Source organism: Chinchilla lanigera, unplaced genomic scaffold, assembly GCF_000276665.1.
Source record: "Chinchilla lanigera isolate Chin_1 unplaced genomic scaffold, ChiLan1.0 scaffold00018, whole genome shotgun sequence".
NCBI classification, from domain to species: domain Eukaryota; kingdom Metazoa; phylum Chordata; class Mammalia; order Rodentia; family Chinchillidae; genus Chinchilla; species Chinchilla lanigera.
In genome coordinates, this window is record NW_004955419.1 from 26,591,369 (window position 1) to 26,608,821 (window position 17,453).

At 44.9% G+C, this 17,453-nt stretch overlaps 1 protein-coding gene across 1 annotated transcript in view; it reads right to left on the minus strand.

Annotated features, from left to right (window-relative positions):
* Col15a1 (collagen, type XV, alpha 1) overlaps nt 1-17,453 on the minus strand; it is a 110,579-nt gene that overhangs the window by 14,197 nt on the left and 78,929 nt on the right. The window contains exons 24-33 of the mRNA XM_005382825.2: nt 16,978-17,046; nt 16,836-16,871; nt 13,930-13,983; nt 13,769-13,828; nt 6,604-6,672; nt 6,444-6,485; nt 4,120-4,165; nt 1,859-1,939; nt 1,384-1,433; nt 840-941 (exon numbers count right to left, since the gene is read on the minus strand). Coding sequence (XP_005382882.1) covers nt 840-941; nt 1,384-1,433; nt 1,859-1,939; nt 4,120-4,165; nt 6,444-6,485; nt 6,604-6,672; nt 13,769-13,828; nt 13,930-13,983; nt 16,836-16,871; nt 16,978-17,046 — 609 coding nt within the window. The remainder of the gene's footprint in view (nt 1-839; nt 942-1,383; nt 1,434-1,858; nt 1,940-4,119; nt 4,166-6,443; nt 6,486-6,603; nt 6,673-13,768; nt 13,829-13,929; nt 13,984-16,835; nt 16,872-16,977; nt 17,047-17,453) is intronic.

Below are 17,453 nucleotides of genomic sequence, written 5' to 3' on the forward strand. Positions count from 1 at the left end.
GCACACAGTACCGGGAGAAAGGACCATTACTCCCTGGACATCCACATACTCCTTTTTTTGAGAACACTTGTAAACAAAGTGAATTCCAGATATTATCATATTCACAATCCTGGGCACTGCTTCAGGGGGTGGCAGCCCAAATAAACAGCAGCTTTGGAGTCATCAGGGCCCTGGAGATCACCTAGTCTGGTCCCTACATTTTATAGATGAAGGAATAAAGAGGAAAGGACTTGCCCCAAATCCCACTGCAAATTAGGAGAGCAGCTAGAAGTACACCCCTGATCTCTGCCTTTGCTCATTCTACCAGCAAAGGAAGCTTTGGAGCCAGTGTCAATCCCCTGGTTGTGAGGTCAGTAATTTGGTGATCTCATTAGGAGCAAGGCTTCATTTTTTTTTTTCCTTGTGGCTTGGAAACCCTCTCATCCTAAGAAGACCAACTCTGTCTAGGAGCTCCATCTTTAATAAAAATTCAGAAGAACCACAGAGCCCTTCTAAAAATATCACCCTCACTTTTCCTTCTGCCTCCATTACCTGATCTGTTCCCAATAATAATTCTTTGTATCAATCAAATTTTTCCACCACTTAGGTTAATAAGGTATAATGTGGTTAGTGCCTGGAAGTTAACTAACTGTATATAGCCTGGACCACCTCCCCTTCCCCCACAGGCCTCTTCCAACTTCCCCATCAGTCAACAAGCACTGAATTGGAGGAGCTGGTCTTTTCTCTGTCCTGTCTCCAACTTGACTGATCCTTAACTCTCTAACTGCCCAATCCTAATGGGAGCTTCAGGGAAAGCCCTAAGTCCTTGTGGAAAATGACTTGGAGGAGTCACTACTCACAGCCAGGCCTGGATTTCCCGGCAGGCCCGGAGACCCAGACACAAAGAAGTTCTCATTAGAGTCTCCTTTTTCTCCTTTGAATCCCCTGTCTCCATTTTCCCCCTGGAAGAGAGAACACAGAAATATTTCAGTAAGACTGAGACAGATTGTCTCCTGCATAAACCAAAGAAGTTGGAAACAGAGGTTCTGATGGTTTGAATGTATCCCCAAAATTCTCCCAAATGTCATGTGTTGGAAACTTAATTCCTAAAGTCATATGTTAACCTTTGGGAGATGATCAGGACATGAGGATTTTAGATTCATGAACCCATGGGGTATCTAGGGAGTGGCTTTATATAAAAGTGATCCCTCTCTGGCACACTTGTCTGTCTGGCTGTGTGATGTCCTGCACCACCCCAGGACTCTGCAGAGTCTCCAGCAACAAAGCAGCCTTCACCAGATGCAGTCTCTCAACCTGAACTGTGAGCTGAATGAACCTTTATTCTTTATAAATTATAGCAACCAAAAACTGACAGAGGCCAAATGTTCAGTAGAGAATATTCACCTTCAAGCTGTTCAGAAAATGTCTCAGGTAAACTGGATCAACTGGTGGACCTGAAGAAGAAATGTTTCATAAAATTTACAGTCACAGTTTCAGAAAGTTAAAACAAGGGTCTCCCAGTCGGTAACAATTAATTTCCTAGTGTGAGTAATCCTACATTAGTTGAGTTAACAATAGGGTTGGCCCTGGGCTTAGAGGTAGTTGTCATTCTAGCCCAGGCCCACCCCCCCAGACACTGTGGGATCCCGGACAAGTCCCTGGGTCTCTTTGGGCCTTGTTTTGCACTTGAACTATGAATAAATGGACATCATAGTCTCTCTTGACAATGCTCCATCTTGGACACGCCAAGCCCATGACTGGATCTCGCCAGAACTCATAGTAGATTGTGGTCAGGGAGGTCATGGGTTAGTCTTACTCTCCGACTCAGCTACATTTCTTAGGAATAAAAATTAAAGACCCTGAATAAGATCTGGATTACCTGGTGGTCCCTGGGCTCCTTGGTCCCCTTTTTCTCCTTTTGAGCCAGGAAGACCCCAGGATCCTTTCTCTCCTTTAACACCTATCACCAAACACACACAAACACATGGAAGAAAAAAAGATAGTGGAAAATCACCATCATTCTATATAAAACCTTTCTCAGACAAGTTTTCAAACTGAGCCCCAGTAACAAAGCCTATTCAAACACACAAAGGCCTCCGGAGAAGTCAGCAGATATAAAATCCTTCACTAAAAGATGAAGAGGACAGCAGTAGACATCAGACACAATTCCTGACCTTGAAAAGCTCAGCATAGTTGGGGAAACAGACGCAGCTCAGGGTAATGCAAGGCAGAAGGAAACACATACTGTCGTGGAGAGAGCAACATGGTCCCATGAGGCCCAGCAGGGGCTACAGTGAATTCTCCCTCAGATGGCCCCACAAGTGTAGACTGAGGCTCCACGCTAGATCAATCGTCCAGTCTCAGCTCACCTAGGCCTACGCAGCATGATGCTGTGAGCAGCACAGGGGACTCTCCAAGGGGCGACCACACAGGGCAGCTAAGGGTGCTAGGGATTATGAAGTTGAGGGAAGGGACACCAATAGCGCGCAATGCACCTGCCCACAGGAACAGTAAGAAGTGCTGCTCTACAGAATGCCTCACGTGCCCACTTTCTCCCCAGCGCTTCACAGGGAGGGGAGCCTTCTGGGAGATCAGCCCTTGGGATGGGAAGTGACCCTCCTACCCCCTTTGATGGATGCAGGGAGCATGAGAATGTCAAATTCCTGGCCCCCACGAGGTGTGACAGATAAACCTTTCAATGCTATTGAGCTTAGAGATGGGGTCACAGAGCATAGATAAGCTTTGGGGGCTTGGGATTCTCCAGTGTGGAAGAAAGACTGTGAACATCAGAGGTATGACAGTCCCCACCGGGGCTTAGCAGAGAAGTACAACCACATCTCTCCAGGCCCCACCAGTAATCAGGGATTTGCCTGAGACTAAAGGTCTGAGCACCAGGGTTTGCGAAACCACCACTGAGACCACAGCCTGTGGTGTCAGAAAAGAGGACAGTGAGCTCCCCACACACTCCAGGCTGCTCGCCTGAGGGGTCAGCAGTAACGCCCACAGGTAAGTAGGAGGACAATCGCTCACTAGGGTCATCACATCCAGAAAGCTCTGTTCCCTCTGCTCCTCCCAGAGGAGCCCCCACCGGACAAGGGAATAAACGAGGATCTGAGAAAGCAAACATAGCCCTACCCCCTCCTCTCCAAGGTCCACCTGGCACCAAGGGACAGGAAAGCCTTGAATAGGATCTGAGCACAGAGTCTGAAAACAACCTGGACTTGGCAACCAGAAATAACAGAAAAACCACAGGGCCTCACGTGATCAGGGAGACACCACCTGGTGCTAGGGTAACAGCCAAGCTGGAAATGAGTACTAGGACAGAAAAAGGACTTTCCCCTGTTTAAGCTGCAAGTGTTTGCACTCCTCAATCAAAAGGAGACACAGGGTGTGTGGAGTCCAGAGTTATTGCTCATTTATAGATCCCTGCTCCTGGCTTATCCCTCTCTGATGTGCCCTAGAGAAGTTCCCACATGTAGCCATGAACATGCCGCTATTTCCTAAACCAACTGTCAAAGCCAGTGCTTCGCACATCTTCCTATGTGCACCTGTCACCGGGAGCTCAGTGGGAACAGGTTCTGACTGGAGAGGTGTGGGCTGGGGCCTGGGGTTCTGCATTTAGAACAAGCTTTGTGGAGATGTGGATGCTGCTGGTGTATGAACACTGTGAGGCCAAGGTCTTCCGAGCTCTCACAGCTCTTCCCTGTCTTAGCTCTTGGTATCTTGTGCTACTATTAGTTTTTAATAGTTACGTTCACCTAACAGAGTCCAAAGGCCTGGAAAACAGGAGTGGCACAGGATTCAGCTGTCTCGGCCCAGTGCACAAGATAACACCAAGCAAGGAGCTGGCGTTGGTGAACGTTTTAGGAACAGATTAACAAAAGAATAAACAAATGAAACACTTCCTGATGACTGGGAGGCTTACGCAAGATGTGTAGAATGGATAGATGTGAGACAAAAACCAAATGGAAGTGTCCCACCCTACAGCCTTGGCTGAACTCTCACTCCTCTTGCCATACATGGTCAGATCTTCCTGACCGCTGCCTCTGTGCCCAGCACCGAACACATGAAAATCATCTTCTTCAGAGACACAAAGTCAGGAAATGTCCCAGAGAAACATCCAGTGGAACAAGTGTGTACCGTGGAAGGTGATGAGTTCTGGATCCCCAGGATGTGCGGTTCCGACCTGTAATGAGACAATGGCTGCGTCAAACATGGGAACCCTGCCTGGGCGGTAGCAATGGTCAGGCAGCCACTGTCCCTGGGGAATGTGACAGAAGAGGCAGTGTCGAAGACCCCAAAATCCCTGATCACACAAATTTCAGGTCTTCAGTTGGGAGGCTTGTCCTTTAGCTGGGATAGAGTAGACAGAACTGAGAGCCGTTGGCCAAAACAGCTCAGCAGAGGGGAAGCCTGAGGCTTTCAGACAACAGAGCATGGCAGCAATGAGCATTCTTGACCTTGTTTCTTATCAAATGTTCACTTTGATTCATGCAAGAGATCAAGGACCCAAGCCAGGAACACATCCAGTGCTGAAGCCAGGCCAGCCAGCAGTTTAGCCACTGTGTGTAATCAAAGATGGGAGTAAGGAACAGGTGCTGACAGTAGTAGTAGTTAACCATGAGGCTATAATTAGACTGGGGGGGCCTATTCTGGACTCCCCATGAAGTGCCAACGTATGGAGTCCAAGCTGTTCTAGATATTTCTTCCAAGATTCCTGCGTTCCCTTACCATTATTTGGACAGCCCTGCCTGCCACCTTGTATTAAACATTCTACTTTCACATTTTTCTTAGTTGATATGTGGACCAAAGAGATCCAGCAGGCATTAGGATCCTTCTATGCTGATGGATAGGGTCTGCAAGCTGCTCAGAAGTTGCCAAGAAAAGATGGGGGAAAGAAGAAGAAATCTTCACCAAAAAACACTTCTAAGTTAAGGATGAAGGCTGCAGCGCCAAGCTGATTCTGCGCAGTAGTGCTGATAAGTTCCTCCATCACAGGTGTGAGCTGTAAATTGCTATGGTGTCAGAAGGGCTGAAATTAGAAGAGATTTGTGAAATGCTGGAAGCATTTCGGTTTGAAAATGTTCACCTTGAGAGCTGGTCAGAAAATGTCCATGCCCTAGTTCCCATGGTGTTCAGCCAGGCACCATGAAATAAATAACTCAGCCAAAAATGCTCAGAGCCCATGAAATTCTTTTAAGTCCTGTAACTCCATTCTCCCAAAGGCCACTGCTGCTGTAAAAGGTCCTAGCATAGGACATGGTAATCGCAGTAGTATTTTCACAGCACCCAAAAGTTTGTCAAGTGCTGTCTCATGGTTGGCCTTATTAAAGCCTGAGATAATGAAAGTTGGGTGAGGCTTCTGACCCTCAGCACTGTAGGACCCACGACTAGCCCACTGCCTCTTGGGCTCTGGTCACTTCTGCATGTTAATGAGTACACATAGCAGTTCCTCGGAGGGTCCTGCCGGCACTGTTGCTCTTTGTTTCTCTTCAGGCCATCGATATAAACAAGCCCTGGGTTGCTGCTGTCCTCACATGCAGTTGGGAACCAGCAGTCCCCTCCACCACCTTACATGGGTGGATTTGCTCTCTGCCCTCCAGACCAGAGCTTCTGGGCCCTGGGTTGCACACTTGAATGCCTCAAAGGCCAGACATGGATTCAGGTCAGGGGAAACAGCCAAACTGCATCATTTTCACACGTTGGAGCCCGGTCTCATCCCCGCCTCCTACAGGCATCAATGACAAACCACTTCAAACACTATTTCTGCATTGTAATTTGCACACTCCAGAGAGCAGAGACCACGCCTGTCTAGTTCACTGTTGTATCTCTGGGGCACAGCAGAGTATTCAACACTGGGGAAGTACTCAATAAATATTTGCTGAATGAATAAGGATGATTATATGCTATTTCATGACTCATGCCTGCACATAGAGACTGGCCCACCATCCTAGGTTTCCCCACAGAAGTAAGACTGTCTTAATAACATGGGTGAAACCCCAGAGATGGTGCTGCTGACGGGCTGAGAGGCCAGGTAAGCACGTCTGCACTTGCTGCTTTGTAGTCAAGAGACCTGAGTTATGGTCCCAGCTCCATCATGCCCTGCAACCTTGGATCGGCCAGTGAGCTTCTGTGAGTCACAGTTTGCTTCCTCATGATAAGGGGAGAGAGATCAGCCCTGCCTCACTGGGCTATGCACAGTGATCACCGGCAAGGGCAAAACATAGCAGTTATAGATCTTAGCCCTTAAGTTCTCTGTGTAGAGACCACAGGTTAGCATTGGGATTTGTCTGTTTGCAGTGCTGGGGACTGGACCTAGGGCCTCCAGGATTCTAGGCAAGCATTCTGGGTCTATTTTCCTCAATTTTACTTGCTCTGAGCATGAAGTTAGCATGACCATACTAAAAAGACACTGCTTTCTGACCAAAGCCTATTCCTAGAGACAGTGGCTATGTGCTACTTACTGGCATTTTGCAGTGTGGCCGGACAGGTACTGGGAACACAGCCTGTGAGAAATAGAACAAGAGAGGTGAGGCCACCAGGACATCTCACTCCAGCTTAAGGCGGTGTGGTACCCACTGCATGATCTCCCTCACTCATCTCCCCGGCCCCATTCCAACTTACTCCTTTGATGTTAATCACAGCTCCAGGTGGTCCAGGGGGGCCTGGAGGACCAGGCTGGCCAGGTGGACCCTGTAGAGAGAAAAGATAGGATAGGCCATGTCTGAATTCAAGAATGTGGAGTCAGTGGCAGGATACTTTCACCTGGTTCTGAGCAGGCACAGTACAAGGAAAAGAGGGCCTTCAGTCTGAAAGTAATCAACTTCCCCTCAGATAGGCCAGCCTTGTCCATAGAGCACTTCTACATTCATAACTTCACTGTGTCTTCATAACAAACTGTGGAGAAGACAGCAGAGCAAGTACTGTCCCTGGCTGACCCATGCAGATAAGGTGAAGCCACCTGCTGAAAACCGCAGAGCAACTTACAGCAAACAGACTGACTTCCAGAACAGTTCTTGGTTGGTATTATCAGCACATCCCTAGAGTGGAAGTGCCTGGGGAGAGCCTTAGAAGTGCAAAGTTAAGTGCAAAACTCATGTTGGGTAGCACAGTCATTTTCAAAGCCCAGTAGCCTGGCCTTAGTACCATGCAACATCTCTTCTTCCTAGCTGAGAGGAGGACCTTAGGGTCTGAGAGCTGGCGCTCTGAGGGGCACACAGAACGACAGCTACACTGATCACTTTAATGAAGGCACCAGTTTACCCAGCGGTGCCTGTGGGCTACGTGAAAGTGAGTCAGACCTGAAGGCGTTAGGAAAATTGTGTTCTGGATTTCTAGACAAACAAACAGACTGTTGTGCAAAGAGAAGCAGCAATGAACACAGGGCTGTGTTTTCCTGCTGGTTTGTGCCTAGGAGCTAAGTACCTTTGGTGGCAGACTTCATGTCTATAGGCCCATTTACCCTGTGTGAAATAATGATTCTTCGGGAGTATTTCATGGGATAGTTATCACTAAAATGATGTGAGTTATCACTATGAAATGAAATGAAATGAGTTATCACTAAAATGATTACTGTCCTTAAAAGCACTTTGCAAGGAAGAACATCAAGATGGCAGAGCAGTAAGCAGCAGAGAAAGAGCCCCTCTGAGAGTCACCATCCAGACACTAGAATATAGCAACATGTAGAAGACAAGAAGAAGGGAAGTGGGTCCCCTGAACCCAGGAAGGATCTGAAGTGTGAATTGAAGACATGGAGAGAGTGAAGAGAGAAACTTAAATGAAGAAGAAGGAGGTAGCAGGTGGCGCCTTCTCCCTGAGACGAGACTCACGCACGAGAGGAGTGGTTCAAATGTGTGGATACATGGTGACTGCTGGTGACCCCAGAAACCTCCATGGAGAGACACATCAGTGGTGGGGAGCAACAGATGTGAAGGACTGCACTAGCTGGCAGTGAGTTCTGAGGGCTCAATTGTCCTGTGCCAGACAGCAATTGGCTGGAAGCCATCTTGGAGAGGGGCCAGCTGAGCTCAGACCTCAGAATAGCTGTGGGCTCCATCTAGCAGCTTCCAGCAGGGCTCAGGCCCACAGAAGGTGTGCTGATGGTTACAGGCCAAATGAGTCTGGTCTTAGCCAGAAGGTGTAGGCTTGCTGAGATTATCCACTACCCCACCACAAGGTTACTGCTGGCTTGCTGGGATAAATCAACACAGATCAGGACTCTGTCCCCACACATTATCTACCAGTGACAGCAGACACATACCTAGAAGAGGACTTTCTCTCTTTCTCTATCTCTCTCTTTCTCTCTGTCTCTCTCATTTGTTTTTGTTGTTGTTGTTGTTGTAGTGGTTTTGTTTTTGTTTTTGTTTTTCTCCTCATTGTTTGATCTTGTTTTTATATGAGGTGAATGTGGTGTCTAGCCTCTTTGCGGTTGTGGTTCTGTTCTGTTCTTCTTTTTATCTCTCCCTGCTCTCTTTCCCTCGAGTCTTCTGCACCAGTTTCCCAAAGTTAGCAAGATTCCCCCTTTGTTCTCCAGCCTTACTTCAAATTTCTTCCTCAGTTTCCACTTTTCTATTTTTTCCCTAGTCCACTTTAAATTTTAACTCCTGAGGGCAAAATTGACATATTAAGGACTTGTACACTGTACATAATTTGCTGGTTTGTTTTAGATTTTGTTATATATACACAAATCTAGTTCATATGGTTAAGGGTGGCAAATTAATGGTTAGCTTAGTCTGTCATTTACTAGGCTGTGTTTGATGCTGTTAAGTCATTGCTGATGATACCACTATTCCCAACAGTGATATAATTGTTCTAAACAGCTGTTCTTTCTGTTGTTCCACAACTGAGATTGACTAAAGGTCACAGAAAATACTGTGGCACAGTGTCAGAGGACCAGGGGCTGGGTCAAACAGGTAGCAATTTCTCATCCCCACCAAATTGAAGAAGTAGGATCTTGCAACAGGCTCAAAACCCAAAAACAAGCTGCATCTGGAAGATAACTCGGAGAGTTAGTCATTTTCTAAGGGTTCTAAACACTAGCAAAAAGCAACCCACCATAGGCAATTTACAAGCATTACCCCAAGAATTAAACTAAAAAAAAAAAAAAAAAGGATATGAGAAGACACTCCAAAATATTTTGAAGGATATTTTAGAAAGAGATAACAAAGACTACAACTCCATGAATACCAACAGAAGGAATCTATCAGGCAAGGCAAACAGAGGGAGGGGGAAAAAGAGAGGGAGCCAACGATAGGAAAATAACATGACAAGGATAAGTCAATACATAGCAGTTATAACCGTCAATGTTAATGGTCTCAATTCACCAATCAGAACACACAGACTGGCAGAATAGATCAAGAAGCAAGATCCAACAATATGCTGCATACAAGAAATACATGTAATACAAAAAATTCATAGACTGAAAGTCAAAGGATGGAAAACAACATTCCATGTGATAGGAACCCAGAAAAAGGCAGGAGTAGCTGTTCCATTTGCAGACAAAGTGAATTTCAAGCCAAGACTGATTAAGAGAGATAAAGGAGGTCACTACATCCTTGTAAAGGGAACAATTCAAGAGAAAGAGATAACAATCATAAATATATATGCAACAAATACTAGTGCTCCCAACTACATAAAACAAATATTAATGAGCATGAAAAATCAAATAAGTACTAATACAATTGCTAGGGGGATCTCAGTACCCTAATGTCATGAAAAGACAGATCAACTAGACAAAACAATCAACAATGAAGTATTAGAATAAAAGGACTTAGTAGATGTCTACAGAGTGTTGCACCCCACAACATCAGAATCCACATTCTTCTCAGCTGCACATGGGATGTTCTCCAAAATAGACCACACACTAGCTCATAGAACTTGCTTAAGTAAATGCAAAGGAATTGAAATTATCTAATACATATTATCAGGCCATAGTGCAATGAAATTGGAAATCAATGGCAAAAGAAACTACAAGAACTTCGTAAACATATGGAAATTAAATAGCACCCTCCTGAACAACCAATGGGTCACAAATGAAATTAAAGAAGAAATAACACAGTTTCCACAGTTAAATGATAATGACAATACAGCACACCAGAACATATGGGACACAATGAAAGAAGTCCTAAGAGGGAAATTTATAGCAGTGAATAACCATATCAGGAAAACAGAGCAAGTGCAAATAAACAACTTAATGGTGAACCTCAAACTTCTAGAGAAAGAAGAACAAGCTAAGACAAAAGTTCATAAAGGGAGAAAATTATGAGGATTAGAGCAGAAATTGATGCATTGGAGACTAAAAAGCAATGTAAAGAATCAATGAAACGAAAAGTTGGTTCTCTGAATGATTAAATAAAATCAACAAATCCTTATACAACCTTATCAAAAAAAGGGAAAAAATCGATGCAATTAGGAATGAAAAGGGTGAAATCACAATAGAACTTGTAGAAATCCTGAAGATCATCTATACCTACTTTGAAAACTTGTATTCTAGTGAGATATAAAATGCAGAAGAAAGGGACAGATTCCTAGACACAAATGAAGTACCAAAGATGAATTAAGAAGATATAAAAGTTCTAAATAAACCATTATCAATCAATGAAATCAAAGATGTAATTAAAAACCTATCAACAAAGAAAAGCCCAGGCCCTGATGGATTCACTGCTGAATTCTAAAAAAGTTTAGAGAAGATCTAACACCACTACTTCTCAAACTCTTTAATGAAATTGAAAGAGAAGCAGTACTCTCAAATTCATTCCTGGAATCAAGCATTACCCTGATGCCAAAACCAGAGTAGAACCCAACTAAGAGAATTACAGGCCAATCTCTCTAATGAACATAGATGCAAAAATCTTAAATAAGATACTAGCAAACAGAATGCAGCAAATCATCAAGAAGATTATACGCTATGACCAAGTGAGAGTTATCCCAGGGATGCAGGGATGGTTCAACATATGTAAACCAATAAATGTAATACACTATATTAACAGAGCCAAGCACAAATACCATATGATCATCTCAGTAGATGCAGAAAAAGCTTTTAACAAAGTCCAGCACCCATTCATGATAAAGATCCTACAAAAAATTGGAATAGATGATATTTATCTCAATGTGATAAAAGCCATCTATGACAAACCAACAGCTTATAACATACTAAATGGACAAAAACTGAAATGTTTTTCTCTAAAATCAGGAACAAGACAAATATGTCCACTGTCTCTGCTCTTATTTGACATAGTCCTGGAAACTTCAGCCAGAGCAATTAGACAAGAGAAAGAAATAAAAGGAATAACAATAGGAAAGGAAGTTAAATTATTCCTATTTGCAGATGACATGATAGTAGACACAGAAGACCCTAAAAGCTCCACTAAAAAACTACTAGAGCTAATAAACAAATTCAGTATTGTAGCTAGATGCAAAGTCAACACTCAGAAAAATCAATAGCCTTCCTGCACACAAATAACAAACTCACTTAGAGAGAAATTAGGGAAACAACACCTTTCATAATAGCATCCAAAAAAAATGAAATATCTAGGAATCAGTCTAATAAAGGATGTAAAAGATGTCTACATTGAAAACTACAGTACTCTATAAAAGGAGATTAAGGGGATATCAGAAAATGGAAAGATATCCTTTGCTCTTGGGTAGAAAGAATCAATATAGTGGCAATGGCCATGCTTGCAAAACTGTCATACAGAGTTAATGCAATTCCCAACAAAATTTCAACAGCATATCTCACAGAATTAGAGAAAACAACCCTAAAATTCATTTAGAACTAGAAGAGACCTAGAATAGCAAAGGGAATTCTGGGCAACAAGGGAAAGGCAGGGGGCATCACAATTCCTGACTTGAAATTATACTACAAAGCTAATGTGATAAAAACAGCGTGGTACTGGCAAAAAAAAAAAACCAGATCAATGGAACAAATTAGAAGATTCAGAAACAACTCCAGATATACTCAGGCACCTTATACTTGACAAAGGTGCCAAACACATTCACTGGAAGAAAGGCTCTTTAATAAATAGTGCTGGAAAAACTGGCTGTGCACATGCCGAAGATTAAAGTTGGAACCATATCTTTCACTATGCACTAAATTAAATTCAAAATAGATCAAAGATCTAAATATTACAACAGAAACATTAAATCTTCTGGAAGATAGAATAGGTATAGATAGAAGAAACCACCAACGGAATGAAGAGACAAGCCACAATGTGGGAAAAAATGTTTGCCAGCTGTTCCTCAGACAAAGGATTACTATCAAGAACATATAAAGAACTCAAAAAAGTCAGACCTCCAAAATTTAAAGACCCAATCCAAAAATGGGCATCTGAAATAAATGCACACTTCTCAGATGAAAAAAATACAAATAGCAAATAAATATATGAAACAATGTTCAATATTATTGGTCATTCAAGAGATGCAAATTAAAACAACACTGAGATTCCATCTCACTCTAGAAAGAATGGCTATTACCAAGAAATCAACCAATAACAAATGCTGAGGGGGCTGTGGGCAAAAAAGAACCCTTCTCCACTCTTGGTAGGAGTGTAGAGTGGTGTAACCACTCCGGAAATCAGTGTGGAGATTCCTCAAAAAACTAGGACTGGAGGTTGCATTTGACCCAACTATTCCCTTTCTGGGTATTTTCCCAGAAAAATTAAAAACATCATACCACAGTGATATATGTGCACCCATGTTTATAGTAGCACAATTTGTAGTAGCTAGGTCTTGAACAAGCCAAATGCCCATCAACCTAGGAATGCATAAAAAAGATTTGGTATTTTTAAACAATGGAGTACTACTCAGCCACAAAGAAGGATAAACTGGAGACTTTTATATGTAAATGGATGCAACTCAGGACCATACCCGTAAGTTTAATAAACTAGATGCACATGTGTAAACATCATATTTTCTCCCTAGTGTGAGAAGCTGAAAGAGTAAATAAGATCCAAAATGTACAATAGATATTGTAAAACGGGAAGAAATTTTAAAAGGAAAGAGAAAATATGGGGAATAGAGAAAAGAAGGAAGGGAAAAACAGTGTGTGTGTGTGTGTGTGTGTGTGTGTGTGTGTGTAAAGGATAGTTAAGATAACTACTAATTTTTTTAGTTCATTGAAAAGAAAGGTTTGTGTTAATATTGTTTGGACAATTAAATGCCAATATCTTTAACTAATTTAAAGCTAACAATATTGCAATGTATTAACCATTGGTACCCTCCTATTATCTTGTTTTGAAATTTTTTTCTCTCTTAAATTAAAAAAAGCACTTTGTACAGAATCTGGTACATAGCAGGTGCTCCATAAACACTTCCTCGAACCTGGCCGCGGTGTTTTCCGACTTGTGGAGCCCTCCCTACTTGGCTGATGTGCCACTGATACTTGCTCACAAGCACTGGCAGAGCCCCTACAACCCAAGCAACACTTGGGAGTGTCTATAGGAGGGAAAAAGGGATATTACCCTAGAGTTAGAAGCTTTAGGATTTGGAACTCCATTTCCTAAGCATGCTCAGATACATGTCTCCCTCCTTCCTTCTTTCTTTCTCAGAGCTGCATGAAGAGGTTGATGCCCCACCAAAGTGCTCTAGGTGGTAGGGACCCCCCTGAGAGCCAGCTAGGGTACAGAGTCAGGATCAAGGACCTCTGGAAGTGATGTCGGAGGAAGAAGAAAAATTCTGCTTCTGTGGATATCTTGCAAGACCTGTTCCCTTTCAATTTGCTCTGGAAACCAAGGACCCGGCCCTGCGCCCAGGGTGACCTGGGGTGGTGGCGGTCAGTGGTTGTGGCACTCACCGGCATCATGATTCCTCGATCTCCCTTGGCACCCTTGAGGCCATTCAGTCCTGGGCGACCCTGAGACCCACAGGAGACACTTTAGTAAATCCCCTGCCCAGGGACCAGCCAGGCAACATGCCCCACCCTTTGCGTCCAGTTCTAGCAGCACTGATACCTACAGGTCTTCCGGGGAGGCCAAATTCTCCTTTGTGTCCTGGTGGTCCTTTGGGTCCCTAGAGGCAAAACAGACATCAGACTAGAAAACAAGAGAAAGTCAAGGTCCAGAGAGATGGGGGTGCCACGCCTGCTTTAGTGAGCAGCGGTGACTGAACCATGGAGAGGAGAAAGGAGGGCAAGGAACAATTACAGAGTAGCCCTCTGTGCAGCTCCTGGTCTCCTACCTCCCTGTCTCTGCTAGAAGCAACTGCTTAGCCACACCTGACACCCCACTTCCTTCAGGTTCTACCCCATCAAGGCCCTGGACCCTCACCATCAGGGCTGACTAAGGAATAAGAAGTCAGCAGCTCAGAGCCTCAGCGCCCAGGTGTCTGGGTGCAGGGCTGGCTCAGAACGTGGACCTTTACTCTATCTCGTTCATATATCCCAGGGTTCTGCTTGTCCCCCATGTTAAATAACGCAGCCCTGCCTTCCTTATTTGCCAGGTTGCCCAGGATTTGGTACCTGCCCTGGGATTAGATTTGGTTCCTACTGTCCTGAGGACCAGTCTTGGCCTGGCACCCTGTCCTCCAACCAAGTCCTTCAGTGCTGGGTTTCTAGACTCGCATGTTTGTCCAACCACTGCCCTGTTCCAAGCTCCTGCAGCAACTGTCATTCCTTCTGGCATCTGGGATGCAGATCAGCCAGCATCTGGGATACAAAGCCACCACTGCTGGACCTTTCTCCAGAATATGTTTTTCTTTTAATGTGTGTCTTCCCAGTCCTATTTCTGGGTCTGTACTCTCTCTCAGAAAAATGGCAGGTTTAAGCTAAGAGCCCTCTAAGTCTTTTTGCCACCATTAACAGAGTAGCCATGCCTGAAACAACTGCAAATAAACACTGCACTGAAACGGGGTCTGCAATACAGTCCTTATCCACATCACTTCTTAAGGAAGGAGTTAGCAGGGCATAGCCCACTTGTTTGGCAGGTTCTTGTGCAATACTTCCCAGTGTCCATGCGCATGAGAACCACTTAGGTCCTGTTAAAATGCAGATTCAGTGTGTCAGGGCTGAGCTTGAGGCTCTGTGTTTCTAACAAGCTCCCATACAACGGTTGGTGATGCTGGTGCCTGGACCACGCTTTGAATAAAAAGACCCTAGTGCATTTGCAAAGGAGTTGCAAGCTAAACTAGTCACCAGGGCCACAGTTAGCACATATGGCATCTTTATGCAAATTAAAAGGTGCCCTTACTGACTGTGTTTGGCAAGCTGTGCACAAGCTGGCCTTCAGTGGGACAACCGCCATGGCCATCTGCAGCCGCCTGCTGGCCCCATTGCTAGCTATTTGTATTTGCTATGCTACTAGAGGTTACTGAGTAGTTAACCAGTTGTGAACAAGACTCTTCCAGTCTGCCTTAGTTCTCAGCTGTTCTACTCTGGGTATCCATTCCGCTTGACCCAGGGACCATAAGCCTTAGAAAGTCATTTAAAAGATGTGCCTTGGAGAATATGGACCCTTCATCAAGGACATACATCTGTGACACAGACATATGATCCTTTTCCCCTAGGCCTGAGATCCAGCTTCAGCCAAACAAACCCCATATACAGTTCTGCAGCTCATAGTGTCTCAAAAGAATCAAGGGCCGCTTGATCCTTGAAAGCTGTCATGCGCAGTGGAAGAATCTGGATGCAGATTCTGACAGGCTGGCCTGAGACCCTTCATCTGCCACTTACAAGCCACATGACACTGGGAGGTTACTTAACCATTTTGAGTGTTGGTCTCCTTACCTATAAGACAGGTGTTCAAGCTGGGTGCAGTGAGACATGCCTGTAATCCCAGCACACTAGGAGGCTGAGGCAGGAGGACTGTAAATTCAAGTCCAGCCTGGGCAATTTAGCAACTTAGCTAGATTCCCCACACACACATAAATGAAATTAAAAGAGGCTGGGGATGTAGCTTAGTACAAAAGGTCCTAGGTTCATTCTCCATTACCCCTCCCCCTAAAATCCAGCTTAAATAAAAGGGAGCTCTGATATTCAGTCTATAGAGTGGTGAGGATGAAATGTGATGACACATGGGGGGATCAGTACAGTGTCTGACCCACACTGGATGCTCCCCACCTGAGTTGTCTTCATTTTGAGAGAGGTGGGGAGAATGTATGACAGAGCAGTTTAGGGCTCATCCCTGAAACAGTAGTCAGGAAAATTGTCCACACGCCCACATGTGCTGCAGATTCCCAGAAGAGCAAGGCCAGAGGGTCCTATCATACCATCTAGTCTTAATCCTTTCTCTTTTAAGTACACATGGGCAAAGAAAAGTCTGGAGAGAGAAGAGGGAGTGCTCCAGATTTCATAGCAAGCGAGTAGCAAATTCAGGATCCAAAAAGCCCAGAGAGATTGTGTGGGGCTCCTTTGAGGGGTTCCCTGGACATGGGCAGTCTTCAGTGGGCAAGGACTGTGGTATAAATTTGAGAGCTCACCACCACCTGACCCCTCTCTTTCCTGGACACAGAGCTATGGGCTGTCAAAGGCCCCGGAATCTGAGTTCTGGTCAATGGAATGAGCTAGAAGTGACATCTCCCATGGTCTCTTCTCATACCCAACCTCAACCTGCAGGCTGCTGCTGTGACCTTGAATCCACAAGGTGGCAGAGTCATAGCACGGATGTCTCCTGAGTCCTGAGTCACTACTGGGAGGTTGAGGGGCAATAGGGAGCCACCACAGTAGATTTTGCAAGTGTGAGACACAGCTCTTGCTATACTCCCCCGCTGCAATGTTTATGTAACTGCAGTTTGCCCACCCTAATACACACAGATTTTGTCACATCCTTTGTATTTTCATTATGGAGACTATTAGGTTTAACTGAACCAAAGTATGGTACATGCTTCGAAGCCCAGTCCAGTTGCAGCTGAGCAATGCTCTGGCTTACCATTGGTCCCGGGGCTCCATGCAGTCCAGGCTCACCCTAAAGCAGGGAGATATGGACTTGTCACTCAGAGGAACACTGTTGGAGGCACAAAGATAGGAAGCCAAAGAAGACGTGTGCCTTCAGAACCTGGTGACATAATTACCTTTCTCCCCTTCAGCCTTTCCAGAGGAACATCCCCTGTCAGGATGGTGCCTGGCTCACCCTTCTCACCCTGCAATACAGAAAAGCTTTCAGTCAAGTTGGGTCTCCTCCCGCCGCCTTGTCGAGAGGGACGCTAAGACTAGTTGGCCAGTCCTCCATAATCCCTCACCTTCATCCAGACTTTCTGGTCCCTCCAGCCCCGCTGCTCCAACATGAGCTCTCACTAAAGTATCAGACCAGTCCCCTATGAGACTGGATGCTCCCAGCGCTCTTCCCTCTGTGTACCACCAGTCCCTATCCTAGAGCACGGGCCGCGGTCTGCACAGACCTCCAGGGCTCCCACTAATGACATATCTGAACTCTCACTCTCGGTGCTACAGGACCCACCCACCATAGCCCTGTCTGCCCCTAGCCATGTGTCACCCCTGCAGGTACCTCTCACTCCTCATAGGTTTGATGAATTGCTTTCCTAACAAC